Raw genomic sequence first — 24,615 nt, 5'->3', positions numbered from 1 at the left:
CCTGAGACTGAGGTTCAGGTCATTATTTTTCCCCCACTGTTTCTGCTCTGCTATTGTTCCAGCTTGTATATTAGACATTCCTCAGACATCATCCAAGATTACTGCAAGAGAAAGAAACCACAAAAGCTGTTCTCACACAAAGAAGTGAAGACAGGAGCACATGAGACACGGAGGTTTTAAAAATGCACACATGCTTGTGTCACCAAAGGTTTGCGGCCATTAGCTTATCAAACAGGAGAAATCTCTTAATTGACTAATGGCCAGTGAGGTGTGCATATTACCTAGAGGGAGATTAATGCGTCCACGTGCGTGAGTCTGGAAGTGAGAAAGACGCTCTTGCTTTTCTAATTGCTTCTTTCAATGGCTGTTTCCTGGGTAATGAGGCTGGAGGAGCATTAGGAGGTAAAGTGTGTTAGATGAGGAATAGTGTAATCTGGTTAGCACTAATGTAATGTCACCTAATCTGATGTGATCTAATCTAAACGGGATGCCGCACTCCACTCCGGACTATCAGTGATGCAGCACCGTGTTTGGTATGTGTGTGTGTGTTAGTTTAATCAAGCGGTTTTCTTAAGCATGGTACAGAGGAGGTAATTTCAAGCATGAAATGGAGAATGATACACTCACTACTGAGGTTGGCTTTGATTTAATAATAACGTTGAGGATGTCTGGTGCCTTATCTGAGATGACTGAATGATTAGAAAAGTCTACTCGAGCATCTTAGCGTCATTTAAGGAAAACTACTCAGGGCTAAAGATAATGAGGAAATTAATTTGGCTTTCTGGATCTTTTTATTGCATCTGCTAGACAGGCTAGGTGGACCTATGAGGACATTCTAGCTAGTGCAAAGTCACTTATCAAGATTTAACTCAGTTGCTGTCGATATTAAAGGAATAGGTGGACATTCTGGGATCTATGCTTAGTTCAGTTTAATTCAGTTTTATTCATAATGCAAATACATAACATACAGGATGTCATCTCAGGGCACGTCACATAGTAAGGAGAAGACTTGACAAAGTTATAGAGGAAGACAAAACACATTGAAACAATTCCCTTTGAGGAGACTATGTGGCAGGAGTGGAAAGAAAAAACTTCCCTTTAACAGGAAGAAATCTCTGACAAAGCCAGGCTCAGTTAAGGCAGACGTCTGCCCCGACTGGGAGGGGGGAGCTTGAAGGGAAGAGAAAACAGGATAGAAAGAAAGCTTTGCTGCTTTCTTGTTCAAACTTAGATGAGAAGGCTGATATCACTCTGATATCTGCATGTTAAATAGGAAGCTACACCAAGCTGAGATCTAGCTTAGCTCATTTAAAACTTGACAAATGGTGCACTATTCCTCGAAATCAGATGTTCCACAGGGCTCAGTTTTAGACTGCTTGTTGTTTGTCGTTTATATGATTGTGCTTATGCAAAAATATTTAATAAAGAAACTGCCAAAGCACCTAAATGGCTTAAGATAAACACATTTTTACTCTGTGTGTCATGAACTTTTCCCCAGAGCATTCAAAAAATATGTTAAGAAATGCCTCTGTGCTAGTGAGTTTATTTAGAATTTACATCTCTAGCAGTATTTTATGTTAATTTCATTAATTAAATGATTGCCGGATGGCTGCCTGTATTTTTCTTGCTCCCAAACTGTCTTGACTTTGTGTTACTGCCTGCAAATCTGTTGTTATAGTATGATTCTATCCTCATGTTTTAACCTGTTTGAATTTTGCACTGACTTTTGACATTTTCTATTATATAAATAAACTAAATGTTGTTTTCTGTGCCTGTCTGCCTATTTATCCTTACTCTCTGACAGTGTTTAATAAAATCTGAAACATTTTCTGCATAATCAGCTGCTCTTCAGTGCAGAAAAACCTGAAACCAGAGCTTAAAGGAACAATGTGAAAGGGATGATTTGGCAGATCCAGCCAAGGAGCTCAAAGGAAGAAGTACAAGCAGCATGTTGTTTGACATCTCACTGAACCAGGAAATAACTGAATCCATCATTTGATCATTTGATCACTTCATTGATTGTCTCTTTTTGATTTCATGGCGGTCAGGGATAGACAAGCCCTCGCTCTGTAAACCAGGATTAGGATCTGTTGTTCTGCCTTCTACATCTTAACATTACACAAATTAGAAAAACACTTTTCTTCGGCCCGTCTTGGAGGGAGGCCAGTGACTTCAGATGCCAACTCTACATTCCTCCGGCAGGGCAGGATAAAACCTGAATAAATATTGTCTCTGGTTTGAGCACGAAGCACAGCGAGAGGGTCTTTCCACTGTCTCTCTGGGTTTGGCAGCGAAGAAGTAAATGTGCATGAGCTCAGTGCAGCACTGGAATGAATCCAGAGGCCTTCAACATGCATAAACACAATTTACATTGATTCCATCACTCATGGAAGTGACACATCCTAATTTCAAACTATTGTTAATGTCAGTCCTTACAGTATTGAACCTGGTTGTACTTTTCCAATTAATAGTTGCAGTCCTTTGATTTTGAAATGATAAAGAGAGAGACAAGTGGCAACACTAGCAACTAAACACTTAATCAAACCTTAAAGACCCCAACTGGCCCCAACCATAACCCGTAACAGCTCGAGAAGTCATAGATGGATTGGTTCCGGACAAACAACCTCTTCCAATCATGGGGCCAGGAGGACCTCAAAAGGCTCATTCATCCAGTTGTCGTGGCAGTTCGTAGGAGAAGTTGAGCTGCCCAGTTCCCGTGCTAAGTGTGTGTGTGTGTGTGTGTGTGTGTGGGACTAAATGCTAGCTAGTGGTTCTTTTGGTGTGTTTAGAAATACTTTTTGAGAATTCACAGTTAGTTCAGTCAGGGGTACTACTGCACTATATTTTGGTTGTTTTTTTTTTTTACTTTTTATTAATTATCTTTTGTTTTCTTCTAGTATGTTAATATCAACTTCTGGGTAAAGTTCGCTTTCGGTTATATTTTGTTCTTTTACTTCAGTAGCACCTAATTGCATTTAATCCCCTTACTTTTTGTATTTTATTGTGAATGCACCCCTTTCAAAATAAATTCAAGCCTTTTATAACACAGCGTTGGTTTTACTCTCTTTTGTTGCCATCCAGTTACCCGAGACAGATGGGTCGGAACACTTGGTTCCACAGTTGTGTTACAAATCCCTGATGCAAGACAACTTTCTCTGATGGCTTAGAGCTCCTGAGTACAAGTTCAAACAGCTGATCATCACTCGTTGTCGCCTTTAAAGTTTTATTCCAAAGTGGACAACTTTTGCTGAAAGTAACAATGCAAAGCAAAGCACTGTGCATATTACTTCAGATGGGGGTCAGTGGTGGTTTGAAGCCTTCACTTGCCAATTGCAATGTTTTAGTTTCAAATGTCTTCACTCTCAGTGAATGTATGTGTGCATTTAGCATCAACCTGAAGTTCTTGAGCCTGAAATATGCCCTTCTTAAAGTGAAGCTTTTCTTCTTATACTTAAGTGAGAAAATAAGATCAAACACACACACCACTGTACAAGCAGCAACATGCATCACCGTTTCCAAGCACTCAGAAGTTCAGAGACCAATTCTATGTGCTTACTTTTCCAGGGGAATAGCTTTCAAGGTTAATACAGTCAAAATGCTGCCAGTGGGAAATGTAGACCAAGTGCCCCAAAAGTGACTTCAGATCACTTTGTGCTCATGTAGTAGCTACATGCTGAATCAATATTCATGTCTGTGCTAAAAAGCTTCCAGTAGAAGAGCAACACCATTTTTTACAACGGGAGTCACGCATTTTACCCCACGTCTCCCTCGACACCTCCGTCTTTTCTATGCCTCTTTACTTCTCCTCAAACTATTTTGGCATGAGCGCCATTCATCAAGGGAGTGGAGGGACTGACAGGAGAGCTGAGGAAAAAGGATGTAGGCAAGAGAGTGACAGGCTGTCTCGGAGGCCATAAAGACTGGGGGAAGTTTCTTATGTAAAGCGAGAGAAAGGTTGACCTTCCCAAGTAAATATGGTCTGTGTCACATAGTTGGCAGACACACAACTATTCCATCAGCTCCACCATAAATGGTAACGCTCTTAAACTGCACGGGGAGATAAAACAGACACCCTCCCCTTACTCGTCCAACTCCACTCTTCCACCCATCACCCCCTCTATCCCTTCACCTCCAAGTCATCACACTTCCCTTATCCCAATCCAACACTCTATTTAATCACCTTTTTATCCCCCCCATCTCTGTGTCGCACACACATTTATGTGCGCTGAACTTGGCCGGGCTGCTGAGACAATGTGTGCACCATGTCGAGTGTTTGTGTGCATGTATTGTGCATTTAAGAGATGGGAAGCAGACGAAGGGTTCTGTTATGTGTCATGGACCAAGAGGGTTGAGGCACTGTAGCTCTATACAGTGACGGGATGCAGGGAAACAACGTGTCTGCGTTTGCAGGACACGTGTGTGGATGTACAGTATCTGTACAGTATCTGTTGTTGTCCATCTACTCAAGAGGCCACCCTGGTTTATATTTCAGAGGTCAGGTCACAGTGAATCATACTGTACATGTATGTGACTGTGTTTGACTCCACTGCAGACTCTGATCCACAGTGCCAGACCCAGTCACAAGTCTTGAGATAAGGAGTCAATGCTCATTATTCTCAGAGCAGAGCTCACGTGTCCAAGCCAAAAGTAAAGTATCTTCTGTCTTGTATCACAATAATGAGGAAATATTATGTTGAGAGCTTAAAAATTAAGAGGGACCTTAGTTTAATTTTCACAGAAGTATGTAATGCACATCTCTGGCAGTTGTTCTTTTAAGCAATCTGGCAACAGAAAATGTGAAGAACAAGAAGAAATGGCAGCTGATTTAAACATGCAGATTTCAAAATACTCAAATGATCTATTATGTGCACACATTCACCAAATTGCATAACTGTCTGGGTAGTTGACTTAATTTTAGTGCAGAAGCTTCGCTCTAAATTCACCCGCAATAGCTGATTAATAATTAAGTATGTAGGTACAAAACTCAATTCTAAATTAATCAACAATAACTAATTATTTACTGTGTGAGTAATTAACGTAACTTCACTCAACATGTAATTATTTTTGCAATACTTGATTTATTTATGTGTGTTTACCTAAGTTGAGTTAAGTGAAATTAAAATAACTAAACTGTTAATTAAACCTAATTCACCTGCAATAATTGATTAATTAAGTATGTAGGTACATAACTCTAAATTCTTCTGCAATAATTAATTTTTAACTGTGTGAGTACTTAACGTAACTTGACTTAGCATGTAATTCATGTGTAATACCTGATTAATTAAGAAAAGTTAAGGTAAATGAAGTTAAGATAACTCTTAATTTAACCCAGTTCATCTGCAATAACTGATTAATCACTTTGTACATACTTTACATTAAATTTGCCAGCAATAACTGATTATTTCTTAACGATGTGCATACTTAAATTGACTTCACTGAATTTGAATTAAATTAACTTAACTCTAAAATATTGCAATTAATGGCTTGTAGCTAACTTGTGGCTAATATGGTCATAGAATCAGTCTTTAAGTTGATTTACTGTAACAGCCCTATTCGTAAACATTTGCTCTTTGCGCATTTAGTCTTTATTTGGAGTCAAGTAATGGATGCTGCCATTCAAAAGTTTACCGTTACTTGGAAATGTCCTTATTTTTGAAAGAAAAGCATTTTTTAAAAATAAAGATAACATTAAATTTATCAGAAATACAACCCCCTATGTAGATATTCCATTAAAAATCATCCGTTTCCAGCTAGAATAGTCATTTACCACATTAACAATGTCTATGACTGCACGGGGACAATGTATGACAATCTATGACAATGTCTAGACTTTATTTCTGATTAATATGTTATCTTCAATGAAAAAAAACTGCTTTTCTTTCAAAAATAAGGACATTTCTAAGTGATCCCAAACTTTTGAACAGTAGTGTAGCTAAGTGCAGTTTTAACCAAACTTACTCAGATGATTAATAAATACTTTGAGGGGTAGATCAACTCAGAAATGTCGAAATGTTGCAAATGAAGTCAGCAATAAAATACTTTCTTCAAAGGGAAGTTCGTGACTAAAGGAATAAGCAACTGTGGTGAGAAAAATAGAAACAGCAATCACTGGGACAGTGAAACCTTAAGTGAAATCTGCACACATGCAAACAAACACAGCTGCAAATTGACAGCATATTTTGTTCTATCAAATAGCTCCGTCCTGCTCTTAATCACAGTAATTTGTTTTTGATAAGCACATTATATGTAATTTTTTCCAGCAGAGACATTCATTGGCCTTTACAAATAGGTCGTGCTTCTGGTTTGATTCAATTTTGCACATGTGTTATAGTTATGTTCCGCATATTTCTCTCCCCATCAATTATTCATCAGGTCGGCTGTTTTGTCCTCGTAAACTCTCCTTAAGACACAGTCGGAAGCCTGCAACCTTATTTGCAGCTGAATCATACATAATAGCAGATCTGTTGTGTGTGTGTTTGTCTCTGTGTGTATCATCCATTTGCAGAACAGGAGGGGGGACTGGAAAACAGGTCAACTTGATCGATAAGCTGTCACACTCAACTTGGCTGAAAGACCATTTCTTAAAGGCACACTTTTCCCCAGACACAAACTTTGACTTGCGTTCAGCAGATGATGCATGGGAGGTTTTATCTGTCTGAGAGGTGCATGGATCTTAGGTTATGGCAATAATTATGACATCTATGATACATCCACTTTGCCTGAGCCGCAAGACAGATGAACAATGAATGATGAATGAACAACAAAAGACTGGATAGTTTATAACTTATTTTGGACGATTTCTGTGTTGCTAACACAGTACACTGACAGCAATATTAAAACCAGATACGTGAAGGAAGTAGCATTAGTCTTCTCACTACAATGCAATGTTCTGGTGGGGAACCTCAGGTCCTGGTATTCACGTGAATGTTATTTTGACATCTGTCACCCACCTGAACATTACTGCAGACAAGGCCCAGCAGGACAACTCACCCTGTCAGACTGCAAAAACTTCTTGGAAACAGCTAGAGAAACACAAAAAACCCCCAGTCTCTCCAGATTCCAGTGCAACTCAGCATGTATCTGCTGCCAGCTTCCTGGTACCAGACGAGACGCAGCACCCCGGGGGTCCAGGGGTATTTATACACTATGTGCATATTAGACAAGCAGAATGCTAATGGCAGCCAGGATGTTTGTCGGGTTTCTATTCTTCCAGCTACTGCAGACCCGAAAGGATAATTCCAATTTCTTCCAACTTGGACAATGTCTGATTAACATTGCTATTGTGGCTCATGCTAATTTTGCATTCTCCACCTCTGTTTTAGAGATTTGAGGAAATCTTCTTCAGACTAACAATCAGTCTGAAGAAGACCAACGTCTTGGCGCAGAATACAGCGGAACCGCCAACCATCACAACTTTGAGCTTGACATAGTTCACCAGTTCATGTACCTTGGCTCCACCATCACTGACAATCTCTCCTTTGACACTGAAATCGAGAAGAGGATCGAGAAGGCAACAGCAACACTCGGTCACCTCACTGTGGACCAACCCCAAGCTGACAGTGCTGATGACACCTCTGTGTCATCAGCACTGTGCTGTACGGCATCGAGACATGGACCACTTATGCCAGACAAGACTCAACACCTTCCATCTGAGAAGCATCCGTCGTATCCTGGACAAATCCTGGCAAGATGGAGTGTCCTACGCCGAGGTCCTATCCTGAGCCAACCTTTTAAGCATGTTCACCCTGCTCAGACAGCACAGGCTGCGTTGGCTGGGCCATGTCTGTTACACGGAGGATGGTCGCATTTCAAGACATCCTCTATGGAGAGTTGGCATCTGGGTGGAGAACCAAAGGCCGCCCTCAGCTACATTACAAGGATGTCTGCAAGAAAGACACGGAGGCACTCGACATCAACACCGAGTCCTGGGAGGACCTTGCAGCTGACCGTGCGAGGTGGAGAAGCACCCTGAATCAACACCTCAAGTCAGGGGAAGAGAAGCTGACTAACAGCAGAAAAGAGGGCCCGCAGAAAGGAGTGCAACAACCCTAACAGACCAGAAACCACACACAAATGCGACTTTTGCGACAGAGATTATCATTCCCGCATAGGTCTCCTTAGCCACAGGTGACGCTGCAACATCTGAACAAACAGGACAACCAGGATGTACACACATGATCAAACCCTGATCGACAGAGGCCTACTACCTCTGTTTTAGAGAGTTGAGGAAATCAGGAGCTAAACAGAACAGCACACACACAACATACATGAGGGTGATCCCCCTGCAGCTTTGAAAAAAAAATAACAGAGATGATTTAGCTGTTTTTTGAGTCTGGCTGAAAGTAAACAGATATTCAGCGCCTGGGAGTCTGGGACAGCCAGCTGCACTCAGGATCTTCACCCAGGTCCCTTCATATTCATCCACACATGATGGTTAGTGAGCAAATGTGGGTCTGTGGATAACATGTGTTTGTGCTAGTGCAGTAGCAGTAAACACGATGTCAAAGACATAAAATTACCCTTTACTTAGTGTAAAAGATGAAAGTTTAATCCTTTTTTTTTCCAGCTTTCTGCACAGATTTTGGGGATGCGAAATACCATCTCCAGAGTGTCTATGTTTATTAATGTTACAAAACTCTGTGTTTACATTCTGTCAAACCTGAAAACAACTGTTTCAAATGATTCATGTAAAAATCACGTGTTCTGGAAAGCTGCAAGAAGGTTGTACTTCATTCTCCCTAACATACATTGTTTTCATTTTGCCAAATCTCTACAGTGGAAACTGGCACAGAGCCACAGTTACGTGCCACAGTAATAGAAAATACATCATGTTGAAACAGGTCAGAATCAAACATAAATTCTATATGATCTATTGTATTTTTATAAAAGCATTTGGCAGCTAGCAAATGTCAGCAAATAGGACACATTCCCACTTCTAGTGTAAAGAGGAATATAAAAGATAAAATAGCCCTGAGAGACTCTGCCGGAGTTTTAGCAACTGGGTCAGCATTTAAGGGATTCATCAATCGTACGTACATTAAAGATGTGGTAAGTAACTTCAATCTCCATCCATAACCCTTTATTTAAGTCTAAAATCACGACTGTGCAGTTTTATAGTCCTAAAGCTTAATATGCTGACAATGATGTTAGTTTGAATAAGATTTTTTGCAAGTGAGACAACTAAATCCATCTTCACAAAAGTAAGCACTTGTGTAGGAGTTTGAAAGCTTTTAGGGCCGTCTTTGGCCAATCCCCTCTTGCTCATTGCAGCTCACGAGCTGGCAAATACACTGTAATTATGGACGCAATTTCCAACAACTGTTATTGATTGAAAATGAAATGGACTGTCGGTTTATTTAACCGACAGTCCGTTGCGTTATCAATCAATATCTGATTACCAGTGAAAATAAATGAAACACAGTGAACTTATTTCCCTATGATGACAAAGCCACAGACATGCAACAGTCAGCGCAAAAGGGGCTCTTTTAAATTAGCCAGTTATCAAGAAAGACGTCCTGGTAAATTCTGGCTCATGTTGAAGATATGAGCTCTGGTCAGAAGCCATTAACTGTCACAGAAGTCTCGTCATAGTGACCCGTTGTTAGCTAAAATCCCACAATGCTCTTTGCTTGTCGACATAAACTGCCTGTAGTCCAAAAAAGCTCCTCCTCCTTCACTTTTGAAACAACAAAAGCACTCAGAGAGCACAGTACTCAAACAAGGCTGCTCAGTCATTGTGTCATTTCCGACCGGTGAAATCTTAAAGAATTTGTGGCAGATATCACACCAGCATAGAATGTGGCAATTTAATATAGATGTACCCACAAACAAAATGACCTTGTGCTGAGCACAGGTGTGGAAAGAAAGGATGCAGTAGTTGAAGATGATTCTTTGAACAAACCGCCAAGAATTTATCATTTGGGGTAATCTATTCTTTGCTTAGTAGGACAAATAATTGAACTGTGTCCGCAGTATGACAAATGTATAAGTGCTTGAAATAACTTTGGAACACTACATCATGTCAGTCTAAGTTTTAATTGAGAAAATATTCAATTAAAAATGTGTTGCAGTGAATACAGTCTTTCTAGTCTTGAAACTACTTGTACAGTAAAAGTGGTCATCACATGGGATACACTAAACTCTGAGAGAGAACTCGGCTGAAGGATGTATGGAAACTGAAGTCTCACCTCCATGTGGAGTTACAGAGACATCAGAAGCTTTTTGATCCTGTGTCTATTGGATGTCGATGGGTTTGCAATCAATGAAGTGTCTCACTAAAGTTTTGCACAGCCTGTCTGGAGACTGGAGGGATCCATGTTACCCTAACTAGGAGAGAACACTCGAGAAAGAAGAGAAAAAACTTGTAGAGTGAGGAAATTAGGAGAAGGCATAGAGGCAGACAGGATCTGTGAAGAAATGAAAGACATAAAGGTGAACAAAAAGGAGCAAGAGGAAAAAAGCAGGCAACAAGGGAGGAGGAAAAGAGGAAGACGAAGCAGAACTGGAAGAAGAACAAAAAACTATTAGCAGAAACACAAGGGGGAAAGTCAGGAAAAAAAAGGATGGCAGAAAGGTGGAGACTAGAAAGTTATAAAACCTTCTCTGTGTGTGTGTGTGTGAGAGAATGAGTGTGTGTTTGTGTGCTGAGGAGGTTTGGCATCTGGATGTGTTTATAGGCACTGGGTCAGGGACCGAAAGTAACCCTGAAAAGCCTGGCTAGGCTTCAATCTCCTACCACACACCTACACACAAACAAACACAAGGCTTGTGTCACTTACTTTACTTGTGTTATATAACTTTACACCAAATCACATATGCCAAAAACACAACACCCAACACAATAGCCTCAAACAAATACCTCAAAGCTGAAACCTGCAGGTGGCAAACAGCTTTATGCTCTTTGTAAAAACCACCACAAGAACATCAGAGGAGAACGGTGCATGATGAAAACACATTTTTAATAACAGTGCAAGTGAAATGTAAGTTATGATCACTGGAGGGAATTCACCTCCAACAACTATAGCAAAAGGGCATTTCAGGATTCAAAGCAGAAGACTATGGTGGACTTGACATGCAAGTTAAAGGAACCTTAAATTCGCCTGTAATGTCCAGTAACTTTCGCAAAGGTATTAGTTCCTCCAGTGCATTGTTTCTACACAAGACAAAGCACCCAGAACATTGCAGATTCCTTTGCAGATGTATCAAAAGTGCAACATTCTTAAATCTTCTGAATGTCATCCTCTGCAAAAATGGGCCAAAAAGCCTGGACTTCATCAAAGGCCCATCGTGCATAAAATCTCTCGGGTGGCTCCTTGGAGCAGGTCTTGTGCTTGAAATCAATATTTACTTTTTCTATGACCGTGATCTTTCTTTAAACTTAACCAAGTGCTTTCAATTGCTTAAACACAGCAGTAAAAACATTCATCACACTTTGGCTGCCTGGAGCAGGTACTGAAGGGACTACCAATGACAGTGAACAGTACGCAGATACCTTCAACTTACACATTTCCTCCCTGGCAGCTTTACATTTTACATAAAACATATTTTCTAATGCAAATATGTTAAAAACAAGCATTATTTTAAGTCAGGAGGACTGCCACTGTGACTGCACCAATCCATCAGATTGCTGTTGGCACTGAGTGTCAGAAAGATGTGTGTTTTTTTTGCCATTCCTTCCGTCTGGTTGTTGTGTTCCCATGATTTAGGATATGTTCCAGTCTCTATACTATCATACTATTTAGCATGCCAAGAAAAGATTCAGTATTTTCTAACACATAGCATGTCAAATACAGTATGCAAAAATAGCAGAATGTTCTGTTACATCCTTATTTTGCAGTATGTAAGCCAGCAGCTTCTCTGACCTCGCCGCAGCAGAAAATATGCCACATATATGGCATATTGAGGTGTCTTGATATAACAAGCTTGAGCCACAGAGAGAGAACAAAGATATGATTGTGCACCATAGACTACAACATGACATGTTTTACACCAGTCACTTCCACCTGCCCTGTTTTCTCACCTCCTTTATTGCCTGATCTTCTGTGCCATCATGACATCACAGCCTTACCTCAGATCTACCTTCTTCAACTTTATCCTTAAATACACCACATGAGGTGCATTCCTGCCTACTTGAAGTGATTTTAATGTGCTAATTAGCAGGGTGGAGGTGACAGACTTGTCCACAAATATACATGCTGAGATTAGGGGAGGAGATGCTGCCGTATTTTCTTTTACCGCTGATAAGGTCACAGGTGGCTTTGTTGATAGGCAGCATGAGACTTCAGGAAGAGGCGGGGATAGGTGACCATTCCACATGTTCAGCAGATCTGTTTCCTTTCAAACAGACTGCAATCACACCTGGCTGACATCTGACCACACTGAGTGTCAGACTATCTCCAGATGTGGCTCTCAGCATGCTGCATGCATTTACACCTGACATTAACATGCGTTTTTCCTCATCCAGCTAAGTAATCATGATGCAGATTGCATGTTAATATCAGGTGTAAATTGGGTCAAAGAGAAGGAAGCACAGGGAATAACAAACTGCACACTGAGAGTGAACGAGCAAGAAAATATCCTTCAGATGTTGTTGGGCCTTCCCCAGCCGTTAAATCACCCCTGTTATTCTCTCTCTCTCTTCTTTCTGTCTTTTGCTCTGTCTCTCATAGTCTGTCTCTCTTTCTGCTTTCTCTCTCACATGGCTGTAATTATGCTTGTGTAAACAAATGAGACCAAAGAGAGAAATCAGGAATTCCAGTTGGGCCTGTGGGAGCAGTGTTGCTTTCACAATCACACACGATGACACACACATCCACAAAGGATCCATAAGTTAAACGAACACCCTCCTACTAGCTTTCATTATGTCTCATTTGTCTCTCTATTATGCTTCAGTGTATTGTCCTAGTGTGAACTCTATACAACTGCTCAGCTTCGCTACTCCGTTGGCGCACCATCCAGTAGCAACTCACCAGACTCACACTTCTGTCAATAAGACATTCAGAAGCACACATTAACACTAACCTGCTCATGGTACTCGATCCCCATGCTCAGCGTGTTGATCAGAATGGCGATCATAATCCCTCGACCAAAGTACTTGCTGTCCACAATCTTTCTGAATGTGTCGCACACCAGCCTCCAGAAGTGAACCACCTTGGCCGCCGTTTTCCCCAGCCTCCGGTACTTCTTCCTGGGCTGCCGACTGTCTCTCCTGTCCCTGTGGTGGAGGTCCTGGGTGAACTCGTAAACCCCGTCACTATCTGAGTCACCAGGCGTCTCGTTGCCCTCTGTGCCACCCTCCAATTCGTTGGCCAGGGCCTTGGCGCAGTAAGGGCAGCTCTCGGGGTCTAATGTCAGAGCGGCTGTGTCCATGGCGCTGCTCGTGGTGCTGAGGTCACGAACAGACAGCTGGCAGGAGAGCTGAGCTGCAGTTGGGCGAGAAAGGTCAGATGGAGAGGCTGAGACAAAGAGAAGGGTACTGCAGTGAAATCAGTGTGATTGTGATAAATTACAAAAATGAAGTGGTTTGGACAAATTGCCAAATGCAATGACAGAAATCTGTTGTGAATAACAACATTTTCAGACAGTTGCGTGTGTGTCAGGGGGAGTGTGTTTGATGGTGATGGGCAGTGTGTGCTGTATGAGTAATGTCTTGTCTCTACAGGCTGTGCTGTGGCCTGTCTGGCTGGAAGCCAAATTTTCCACGATCTGTCTAACCTTAACAGACCTGGCCTGACTTTTGCTGAGTCCAATGCCTTTTAGAAACTTGGCCAAGAGAAAACGAAGCTGGCTGCAAGCTTGGACATGAGGGATTAACATTTATTGACCGTAATTAGCACTCTTTCTGTCCGTCACAAAAAAAATCCTCTCTGGACAGTGTTACAGCTTGAGGCTTAGTCGCAACAAATTGATACCACACTGCACCAAATAGGTTGTTGCAGAAAAAGAACACTTTCCGTGCTGTGCCACTTAATTCACTTGAACACTGCTGTGTAAATTAAAAACTGATTGTGAGTAAATGAGATGTTCTTGTAATTTTCCATTTCCAGGTTTTTGCTAAGCCCAGCAATACAGACCATAGACCACAGCTAACACAGAGGACATGTAAAGAATGAAGCTAATCAAACTCTCCCTGGTTTTAATCAGTATATGTGCGACTTTAGCTCTGTATGTTTGTTGTGTATCTACCTGTTGGATTGTGAGTGTCCACCAGAATCGATGGCCGTCTCTCCAAGGGCATGGGTGGAATATTGAGGTTGAAGCTGATATTCGTCAGGGTGCTCCCTCGCCTAGACTCTGCAAGGGCTCGAGCCTGGAGGGTGGGGTAGTTCTTAGGCCCTGGAGCAGCAAAGGGGACAGAATTCCTCTTCATGGCCCTCAACATGGGAGCTGGAGCCAGGGAGAGGGAGCCTGGAGTTGTTCCCGTATTGGTGGGTGAAGGAATACAGCGAAGCATTTCTGTGTTGAATACACTGCAAACTGAAGATGAATCTGCAGGATTGTACAAAGTGGCAAGGTTTGTATCGGAGGTTGCTGCTGTTACTGAGGAGGGCGGCGCCAAAGCAAGTTGCCCACTGCCAGTGGTTGGTATAAGAGCCCCTCCGTTGTTGCTTTGAGCCCCAGCCTCCACATCTCTACTCTCCAGACCCCTGAAGCTCCCACCCCTCACACTACCATTCCCTAGATGGTAGTGTTGGTGGTGGTGGTGGTGATGATGGTGCACCATGTGATGAACTGTCACGGATCCCTGCCTCGAGGACTTTCTCCTCCTCCTCTGGCTTTGGCTGCGCTGGGGCTCTGTGGCTGGGGGCGAGGCGGCAATGTTGAGCCCAGCACGACGAGCCAAGAACCTGCAGACATGAGCCACTTGCTTGGCACCTTTACGGATGATGTGGACCAAATACTTGAGCAGCTCGTCATAGCAGGAGCCCGGCTCGGACAGGGATGCCAGAGTGCTGGCATTGGACATGAAGCGCACCCGTTGTTCCTTCATCAGCTGGCTCACCTTCTGCTTGGTCTCTGAGAACTGGGTGGCGATGACCACCAGGCACAGGTTGATCATGAAGAATGAGCCGATCTAAGGACAGAGGAGGGGTAGATGACATTGTTATTCACACATCCTCAGGGGATTCACCCGTCCCCTAGTTGACCCACTTGTTCAATCATTGGCAGCCACACAGCTGGTGGCACCATGAAGTGGCACTTACAATGATGAGTAGGATGAAGTAGATGAAGCTGTAGAAGGAGTGAGCGTCCATCACAAAGTACATGATGTCCACCCAGCCCTCCAGGGTAATCACCTGAAAAGGAACATGGGCAGTAAAGCAGAGAGATAAACAGATCAGACAATAGAAACAGGAAAGAAACCAAACAGAGAAGAATTAAAAATAGGAACTGAAAGAGACCATATTTCACAGTCGAGAGTGTTCCAAATCGGAGACTCGGTAAAAGACTAATCCCCAACATTTCTCTTGTGTGCTTCACCACACACAGGCAAACCAGAGCAGAAGCCGGACTTATTTGAGGACTCATCTCCAATCTGGCTTTCATCCTCTACAATAACCCCCCTCAGTTAGACAGCAATGAATGAACACTTCGACCAAAGACTTTTCAGAGGATATAGAGATAGCAAACAAATTCCGTGGAAAAATGAGCCTGTGGTGGTGTGGCTGTGGTGACCTGCTAATCCTGTAAGCCCTGTTTGTGTGATACACTGGCCACTGGGGCAATTAGGCCCCCTTTATCCTTATCCGTCTCTTTTGTATTACATGATTGCACATCAGCCAAACCATGGTGGATGCTCACCACTACAAAAAACGTTCATTTAATCTGGCCTTTTAAAATCTGTCTCCTTTTTCAGTCCAGCTGTTTATCCACAGCTCACAGCCGTTATCAGTCGATCTACCTGAAAGATGGCAATCCAGGCGTAGCAGATGTTGTCAAAGTTGATGGCTCCCTTGAAGGGGTTAATGGGACCGGCAGAACAGTTGGTGTAGTACTGGTTCCAGTTGACACAGGTGGTGTTGTCTGTGCTGTTGTAATAGTACATGTCCACGTTACACTGCAACCTGGACATGCCCCTCTCCTCATACAGCTTGGGAACCGAGCCACAGTCCCTCATGCCGTTCTCTCGGGGCTGAGAGCAGATGAAGGGACTCTCGTCGTCATTTTCTGTGTGGTAGTATTTTCCCAGCTCCACGGAAAGAGGGCTTGTGGGAGGTGAAAGAGACAATATAGTAGGGAATTGGTTAATATGGATATTTACACCAGACTAGTTAAAACAGATGCTCTGAAAAATGACAGTTAAAACAACTAAACTGGCAGTAGGGTGCTTGTGGATTCTGGATTATTACTGATCTCTGTAAGAGATGCTGTAGGACTCACTTTTTTACAATGTAAACCCAATCACATGTTATACAAAGTCTATCAAACACTTCCCTTAAAGTTAGATGTAACCAGAGGTGGCTTCTGTGGTCACCACCGGCAAAGACAGAATGATTTTTCTTCATTCCCCGCGATTGTCTTGAATTATTTAAATATCACCATTAGGCAGCTTAAGTTGTGAATTGGGGGCCTGTGATATACCAGTATTGACAATAACTGTGATTCTTAAAAAAAAACATGATACAATGATGTCAGACTGATAATATGATACTGTAAATTATCTAACGCCAGCAACCATCTGGTTTATATTCCAACATAAGAACAACATACAGTACAGTTATTGTTTCAGACTCTTTCTACCTTCCCACACTTGAATTTTTGTTGTAGCTTATTTGCTGAAAAAGGGATAAACCACACAACAAACAAAGATACATAACGATAATTGAGATATACAATACCATTCAAAAGTTTGGGGTCACCACGACAATTTCATGTTTTCCATGAAAACTCACATTTTTATCTATAGGCTAACATAATTGCACAAGGGTTTTCTAATCATTGATTAGCCTTTCAACACAATTAGCTAACACAATGTACCATTAGAACATGTGTGATGTGTGTATGAGTGATGGTTGCTTGAAATGGGTCTCTGTACCCTTATTAAAAATCAGCCGTTTCCAGCTAGAATAGTCATTTATCACATTAACAATGTCTAGACTGCATTTCTGATTAAATTAATGTTATCTTCATTGAAAAAATGCATTTCTTTCAAAAATAAGGACATTTCTAAGTGAACCCAAACTTTTAAACGTTAGTGTTTATATGTTTATATGATAACATTATCATTATTTTGAATTTGTCCGGCCATGATTATGGTTTAGTGAAAATCTGATATCAAAGAAAACCCATGCATGCACAGGGAGAACATGCAAACTCCATGCAGAAAGGTCCTGGGAAGGCAGAGACGTGAACCGGGGATCTTCTAGCTAAAAGTGAAAGTGCTAACCACCAAGCCACTGTGCAGCCCCAGAATTAATTTATAATAGCTATTAACATTGTAGGAAATGGAGCAGCTACGTGCCACAAAACCACACACTATTTTGGCACAAGGATATTTGAGTTTAAAATATGACCATCACCTTGGTTCCTCCAGACAAAGATAAGCGTCTCTTTGGGGAACCATCTTTTTCCAATAATATTTAACTGCGGCCTGTTTTCATTGGCAACTTAACGCCAGTTAAATGACCGACCATTTTTATATGGTCTAACGATTCTGCGTTTGGATTTTGGCATACACTGGGCAGAATTTTAATGGGATTCGGAGGATCTTCAGAGGCCCAAAATCTGCAGGCTTTAATTCCATGCGAATACGGTCGCAGCTGATTTCACTGATTAACACTCCTTCAAACAGATAAGAGGAACTAATCAGTGAAGCCAACTGTAATTGTGTTGAAAAACCTTGGGCCAAAAACCTGGGAAGACCCCTGTGTCACGTATTTGTCTGTTATAACACCTCTTGGCATGTCTCTTCCTAAACACTCTGCAGTCTGGAATAATTGGTGTGTGTGTCTGGTGATTGTCTAATATCTGGCTTGTCTGTCAACACACATTCAGCTGGTGTGGTTGTATTGTTTGCACAGTAACGCCACGTATTTTGTGAGACCAGGCCATTTCCACTTCAAGACCACTTCACACTCTCTTATTTATACATGTTAAAAGCTGTTTCACACTTTGGGATGATCTACAAGAGCACTTATTGGACTGATGAGCTCAGTATATTACACGTTCGATTTATCACACCCCGATGTGGCATGTGGTTCCTGCCGGGTGCTCTCCAATATTCTCAATCAGTCTAATAAAGGGTTACTGTCAGCCCTGCTGCCAGCTGTTGCTGAGGTCCTAAAATATGTATCAGCGATATGAGTTGAAGAGAAATGGAAGCAGACGTTAAAAGAGGTATGTTTATGACTTTGGACAAGGATAGGGACAGGCTTATATACCATTCATCTAATACAAAGATACAGGCCTTCCAGATATAAGAAGAATGTCTAAAAAAAAAAAATTACCATGATGACAAAAAAAAAATCTGCCTGCTCACCAAAGCCATTATGCATGAACTTAAATTACAGCTATGAGGTGTCATAAATCCTATAGAGAGTAATGAAGCCAGAATGACACAGGGAGCATGAATAAGTCATGGGTGCCCATGTTCCACATACCATGGGCAACACGGGGTCTTTCTCATTATTCCAGGGCCCGTCTCTCTCCCATTTATCACTATGATGAGACTCCATCAACACTAACCTCACTGACTTTATACATGACTTAGTTCAGTGTGTGGAGGTCAAGGTTCGTGCTGTAGATTTACCTTGACCTTTATGACCTGATTGCATTCTTCTATGTGTTTATCTCAGCCGTATTCAGACAAAGATATATAAATAAGTCCTGTCATCGTTTAGCCTTTGAAGTAAATAAAATTAATATGGATTCATGAGGGGGCCGCACAGTGGCTTGTTGGTTAGCACTGTCGCCTTGCTGCTAGAAGATCCTCGGTTCGCATCTCAGCCTTCCTGGGATCTTTCTGCATGGAGTTTGCATGTTCTCCCTGTGCATGCGTCAGTTTTTAAACAGGCAATCTTTAGTAGCGGCCATATTATCCTGACTAGTATTATTTTCACACGCTATTTGTGTGTTTGTGTTGTGTATTTGTGTGTGTGTTTGGTGTATATAAACACCTGCTAGCAGGTGTTTATATACACTACTGTTTAAAAGTTTGGGGTCACCCAGACAATTTCATGTGTTCCATGAAAACTCACACTTTTATTCATAAGCAAACATAATTGCACAAGGGTTTTCTAATCATCAATTAGCCTTTCAGCACGATTATCTAACACAATGTAGCATTAGAACACAGGAGTGATGGTTGCTGGAAATGGGCCTCTGTACCCCTATGTAGATATTCTGTTAAAAATCAGCCGTTTCCAACTGGAATAGTCATTTATAACATTTACATTGTTTAGACTGTTTTGCTGATTCATTTAATGTTATCTTTATTGAAAAAAATGCTTTTCTTTCAAAAATAAGGACAAGTTACCACAAACTTTTGAACGGTACCTGTCTGTCTGTGGACAGACTTTGTCAACAGACTAGGGTCACAAATGTGCAAGATGTAGTCACAAAACTTTGTAGACGTGGCGGAGATTAAAAAAAAAAAAAAAAGGCCAAGATGGGTGTGATCAGAGTCCTGTCTCAGTACTCGGGGGGTTGGAACTACTGGCGCAGTAAATCACAAAATGGACAAATACTGCAAGACTGTCACTGTGAAATACTTTGAACACACCACGTTCGTGTGAACACAAAACTGCCTTGTGTCTTGCTGCTGCAACTCTGTATTGAGATTTAGGGAATTATTCCTCGCCGAGGCGTTTCCAGTGCCGTTTGTTTGTCTACCTGTCTGTTTCTCTGCAAGCAGGATTACACAGGACGTTCAGGAAACTTTCCTGAAATAAAATTGCGAGGTAAGTCTTTGGCTTCGGTGGAGGACTGTGCTCCCCAAGTAACCTTCTACCGAATTTAAGTAGGAATTTCGGTTGACGGTTAAAGTTTGCAATTAACCTGTGGTTCACAAGTATGTCGAGTCATTGATAAGGATCCATACAGATCACGGGTTTAATACCACAAATTAAGTAAAATAACCTACACTACCATTCCAACATTTGGGGTCATTTAGAAATGTTCTTATTTTTGAAAGAAAAGCTTTTTTTTTCAATGATGATATCATTAAATTAAATACAGTCTAGACATTGTTAATGTGGGAAATGACTATTCTAGACTAATTTGTAGTGGAATATCTACATAGAGGTACAGAGGCCCATTTCCAGCAACCATCACTCCTGTGTTCTAATGGTACATTGTCTTAGCTAATTGTGTTGAAAGGCTAATTGATGATTATAAAACCCTTGTCAGTTATGTTAACACATGAATAAAAGTGTGAGTTTTCATGGAAAACGTGAAATTGCCTGGGTGACACGAAACTTTTGAATGGTTGTGTAAGTGCAAAAAAACTGTGAACTTAATGCATAAAAAGTTAAAGTATAGAAAATGCAGAATGGAACTTCAAAAAGTAATTAATTATTATTGGAGCTCTTTGTATTGCTTGATACACTGTACTGTTTTGATATGGGGTAGAAGTATAATACTTTATAAAGGCAAAAACTCACATAATCTACAAGTACCCCTTAACTGCAACAGACTACTGTACTTAAATTTATGTGCTTGGCTACTTTTCATTACTGTTTATATGCTGGAAATACAACAGCTGATAGAAAGGGCAACATTTATACTTACATATAACGCTCAGTTAGCATTAAAATGAATGCAATATATGCACTGAAGTCTGATCAGGCAAAACAACATACTGTGACAAACACACAGCGTGGAACTCACAAGGAGAAGTTGTCTTCGACGAAGCAGCGGTTTCTGAGCAGGCCGGACCATAACTGGACGCCCACGATGCCGAATATGAAGAAGACGAAGAAGCAGAGCAGCAGCACGTTACCCAGCATGGGCAGGGTGTCCAGCAGCAGGTTCACAAGGATACGCATACCTGAGGGAAGACACAAAGACAAGGTCAAACAGCGGGGTAGTACACACTGCATCAATGTAGTGTGGATTAGGTGCATATCACTGTTTGTACAAGAGGCCCTGCAGAACATTTTTCAGAGCTGATAGAAGCATTTCATTGAATAGACTGGTCCATACGAGTACTGATCCAAGCACCTCTCAGTTTACAACCATTCACACTGCCTAGCACTGGTCTATTACAGCTCATTTAGAGGGACAAGTGCACAATTTAGTGTTTTGCTTGTTTGATCGAATTAGACTCTTGCATGCAGATGCTGTAGCACTTTTTACAGTTCAATGAAAATGAAATAGTGATGATAAATGCTAGGAATAATAGCCTACTACACATCACAGTCTAGTAAATACAGCCGCTCTGTGTTTTGCGTTTCATATTACTTAAACGCGGCTTAATGAAGGACTGTCAAAACACGGTCTTTCATTGGAACAGATGAAGAGCAGTGCCGTGGGTTACTTGTAAACAATATGGGGCCTGGCTCTTGACAAACAGAAGTGATTCAGTATATCAATTTGTCAGGATAAAATTCCCTGCCCGCGAGAAGGTTTTCAGGAAATTCATATTAACAGCTTGCAACTAATGCGGTAGTTGTTGAAAGTATGGCACTTATTTCACATTTGCCACTCTTAATGCTGATATATTGATATTTTGTGCAACTTATTAAAGGGATTGTTGCTGATAGTTACCAGCATCTGTTGTTTTAGTGTCTTTTGTTGATTCTTAGTGGTGGCTGCTTGGATGACATTGCTGTTTAACCAGTATATGGCACATGATAATGATTTTGCTGGCTTTTGTTTGCGTGCCACATAAAACAGCATAGAACTGTTATTTATATAAATGCAAAGATTTATTTCACTATCAGGTGGCACTTTCTTCCTTGCTGCTATTCAGTTGACAAGCACTGCTTCTTACGTTTAATTCATATTTATGCGAGCAAGAAACTGTAAAAAAGAGAGAATCATCAAATTTTGGTTGGAAACTGAATTAAATCTAAGCTTAAAATCATGATCTTTAATCAAAACCATTTTTAACCACATTCACTAAAAAAAATAAAACAAAAATGCTGTGCTCCTTGGTACAAATGTATATATTTCCAGGTGCCCTTATTCGTATACTTATATCAGGGTTATCTTCTGTCTATCAGTGATCAGATTGGATGATGGTGTCCCTGGTGAACCTATTAGAAGGTGCAGTTGGTCCCTGCTGGCCAATATGTATGGGAATCACATGGAAGGATGATGCCCTTTAATGAGTGTTTAACATCCAAAGTGGGTAAGAAAATGCACACTAAAACCAGACTAGTGCACCACCATTGTGCAAGCGGTATGCATCATTGAGAAAACAGAGGCAATCATTGAGATTTGGAATGCAGCAGCGCCATATTATGATCATCAGTGGAATATGTCAATAACAAATTTCATGCTTGCGCTGCCTCCATCAACATGACACCCCAGTTACAATTGGCAAACACCACTAGAAAAAGACTGACACACTTTAACCTATTTTTTGATTCTGGTGCTGCTGCATAAAATGCTTTTGAGGCAGTGAAAGGCAAACATGTTCTAATAGCTGTCATTGTACACGGCTGTGTGCTTAGCAACATCCTCCATTGCATGAATAGAGGTTAAAAATATATTTGGAGAAAACACAAAAGTTCCGAGTCAAACGGAAGTCCAGAGATTTGTTAGCAGCCTGTGAGTGTCAGCAGGACTCCTACAGTTCGCTCTAAATTAAAGCCACTGTAAAAGACCTGATTTCTCTCTCTTTTTTTTGTCGTTTATGCAGCGCATCGCTGATTCTGCCGCTCTGGATAGTGTTCCCTCAAGTTTCTGACAACACACACACGCACTTCCTACCGCCTACACATTCTCTCTGCTAAGTCTGGATGTGTCCCTTTACTGCTGTAACTCAGTAAAATCACATTTTACAATAATTCTATCTCTCTATCTCTCTCTCTATCTCTCTATCTATCTCTCTATCAAATTTGACCTTGTTGCTACAGTGTAATCTCTCTGTTTCTGTCCTGTTTCTGTTTCTTTTTTCCCTTCCTCAGTGTGTTGGAAGTAACCCGGTGAGCTACAACATCAACAATGAGGATCATTTTTCTGATCAGGGGTTTTCTGTGTAATTGGAGAGGCTGGGTCATTCCTTTGTCTGCTGGGCTGACAGTCTCCAAGGAACAGAGGAGATGGAGGGAAGGGCACTGGGTCAATGGTGAGAGCAACACAGACAGAGAGGACCAGAAGTTGAGAGATGGAACATCAGGTGTTTGCCTAGTCCATTGGAAGAACTCAAAAAGGCATGGAGGTCACTATTTTATTTCAAAAACATTTTCAAAATTGCAGTTTGATTGATGCCTGCTAGTATGACTGATGGACTGAATGGTCTAATGGGCACCAATCTGATGGCAAAGGGACCCCAAAGCTAGAGCCTCTGTTTGATGTGACTTCTTAGTGGAAACATGGAGAGCTCAGTAAAAAGTTGGAATGTTCTGGTCATGTTTTCTGCTTCTGCTTTGATAATGTAGAATGTCGCCTCTGATCTAATCATTTCTTGGGAGGTCAAATCTGCTGTTGGAAAATGTAACCTGTAGGAAGTTTCTATTGATGGTGGCCCATCAATAGAACTTCTTGTTCTATTGATGGGCCACCATATTATTTTGTGATATATGCTGTTGTCTCAAGGGTTTCAATATGAATCTGTTCTGGAACAAATCTTTGAAGACGACTTAGATCTAAGTACAGCTACAGCTGTGGATACAATCTATTGATGACCATGTCAGTCTTCCTCTTTGGTGTAGATTGAAATAAAGATTGCCCTTCCAGAAATGAGCTGTCACGTACTGATTTGAAGATTACTTCTTTGGGTATTTGCCTTCATGGGTGAGGAGATAAATGGAAAGACATACAGCAAACCATGCCATGGCCACAGTGGTGGGGACTTCAAGCCCCACTTCATGGGTCACCTGCTCCACCAGATGAGCTATCTGAATGTCCTTAATTTGTTGGTATTCAGCCAACATGCTGAAATTTGTGGTCAGCTATCAGAAAGAGATCTAATAAATAAATTTACATTCTCTTCAGCTTTTGGTGCACTTTGCATTTCATACTAAGATGCAAAGAATGGTAACAGTCTAAACAAAGATTGTCGAACTAACCTCAACCCAGGACATCTTTTTGAGATCTGGCCAGCAACCACAGTCGCACTAAGCAGTTACATAACAGTAAATATGAACATGTTAGGTCTACAGAAGTTTTCTGAATCTGGCTATGACCCCAAAATTACTGAGAGGAGGAACAAACTATAACCCTAAACCTATATGTACAGTTTAGAAATGTAGATGCAGGATTAAAAACAATGCAGCTGCTGCAGTCAAAGCAGGAAGAAAAGCTGCCAAAAAAAAATCCCATTTACATGAATGTGTAAATTAACAGGTGTATCAATTTAAGTTCCACAATGAGAGTACAAGTAGAGATGTAACATGATATAATTGCATGGCATGTAAGACAATTTCACACTTACTGTTCAAGTTGCAATGGTCATGGGAACAAGTAAAGAACAATTGAAACCAGTAAATAATATTATTTCAGATCTTA

The 24,615-nt window shown here is 41.2% G+C and overlaps 1 protein-coding gene across 14 annotated transcripts in view; it reads right to left on the bottom strand.

The window, feature by feature from the left end:
* cacna1g (calcium channel, voltage-dependent, T type, alpha 1G subunit) overlaps positions 1–24,615 on the bottom strand; it is a 321,585-nt gene that overhangs the window by 115,603 nt on the left and 181,367 nt on the right. For all 14 annotated transcript variants that reach the window (XM_055004159.1, XM_055004146.1, XM_055004148.1 and 11 more), the window contains 5 exons: positions 20,827–20,986; positions 15,902–16,205; positions 15,204–15,296; positions 14,185–15,073; positions 13,021–13,421 (listed from right to left, as the gene is read on the bottom strand). In XM_055004159.1, coding sequence (XP_054860134.1) covers positions 13,021–13,421; positions 14,185–15,073; positions 15,204–15,296; positions 15,902–16,205; positions 20,827–20,986 — 1,847 coding nt within the window. The remainder of the gene's footprint in view (positions 1–13,020; positions 13,422–14,184; positions 15,074–15,203; positions 15,297–15,901; positions 16,206–20,826; positions 20,987–24,615) is intronic.

The sequence above is a fragment of the Amphiprion ocellaris genome, chromosome 18, assembly GCF_022539595.1.
Source record: "Amphiprion ocellaris isolate individual 3 ecotype Okinawa chromosome 18, ASM2253959v1, whole genome shotgun sequence".
Taxonomy (NCBI): Eukaryota; Metazoa; Chordata; class Actinopteri; family Pomacentridae; genus Amphiprion; species Amphiprion ocellaris.
The sequence above is the reverse complement of the archived record's forward strand: the minus strand, read 5'-3'. Positions and strand labels throughout refer to the sequence as shown.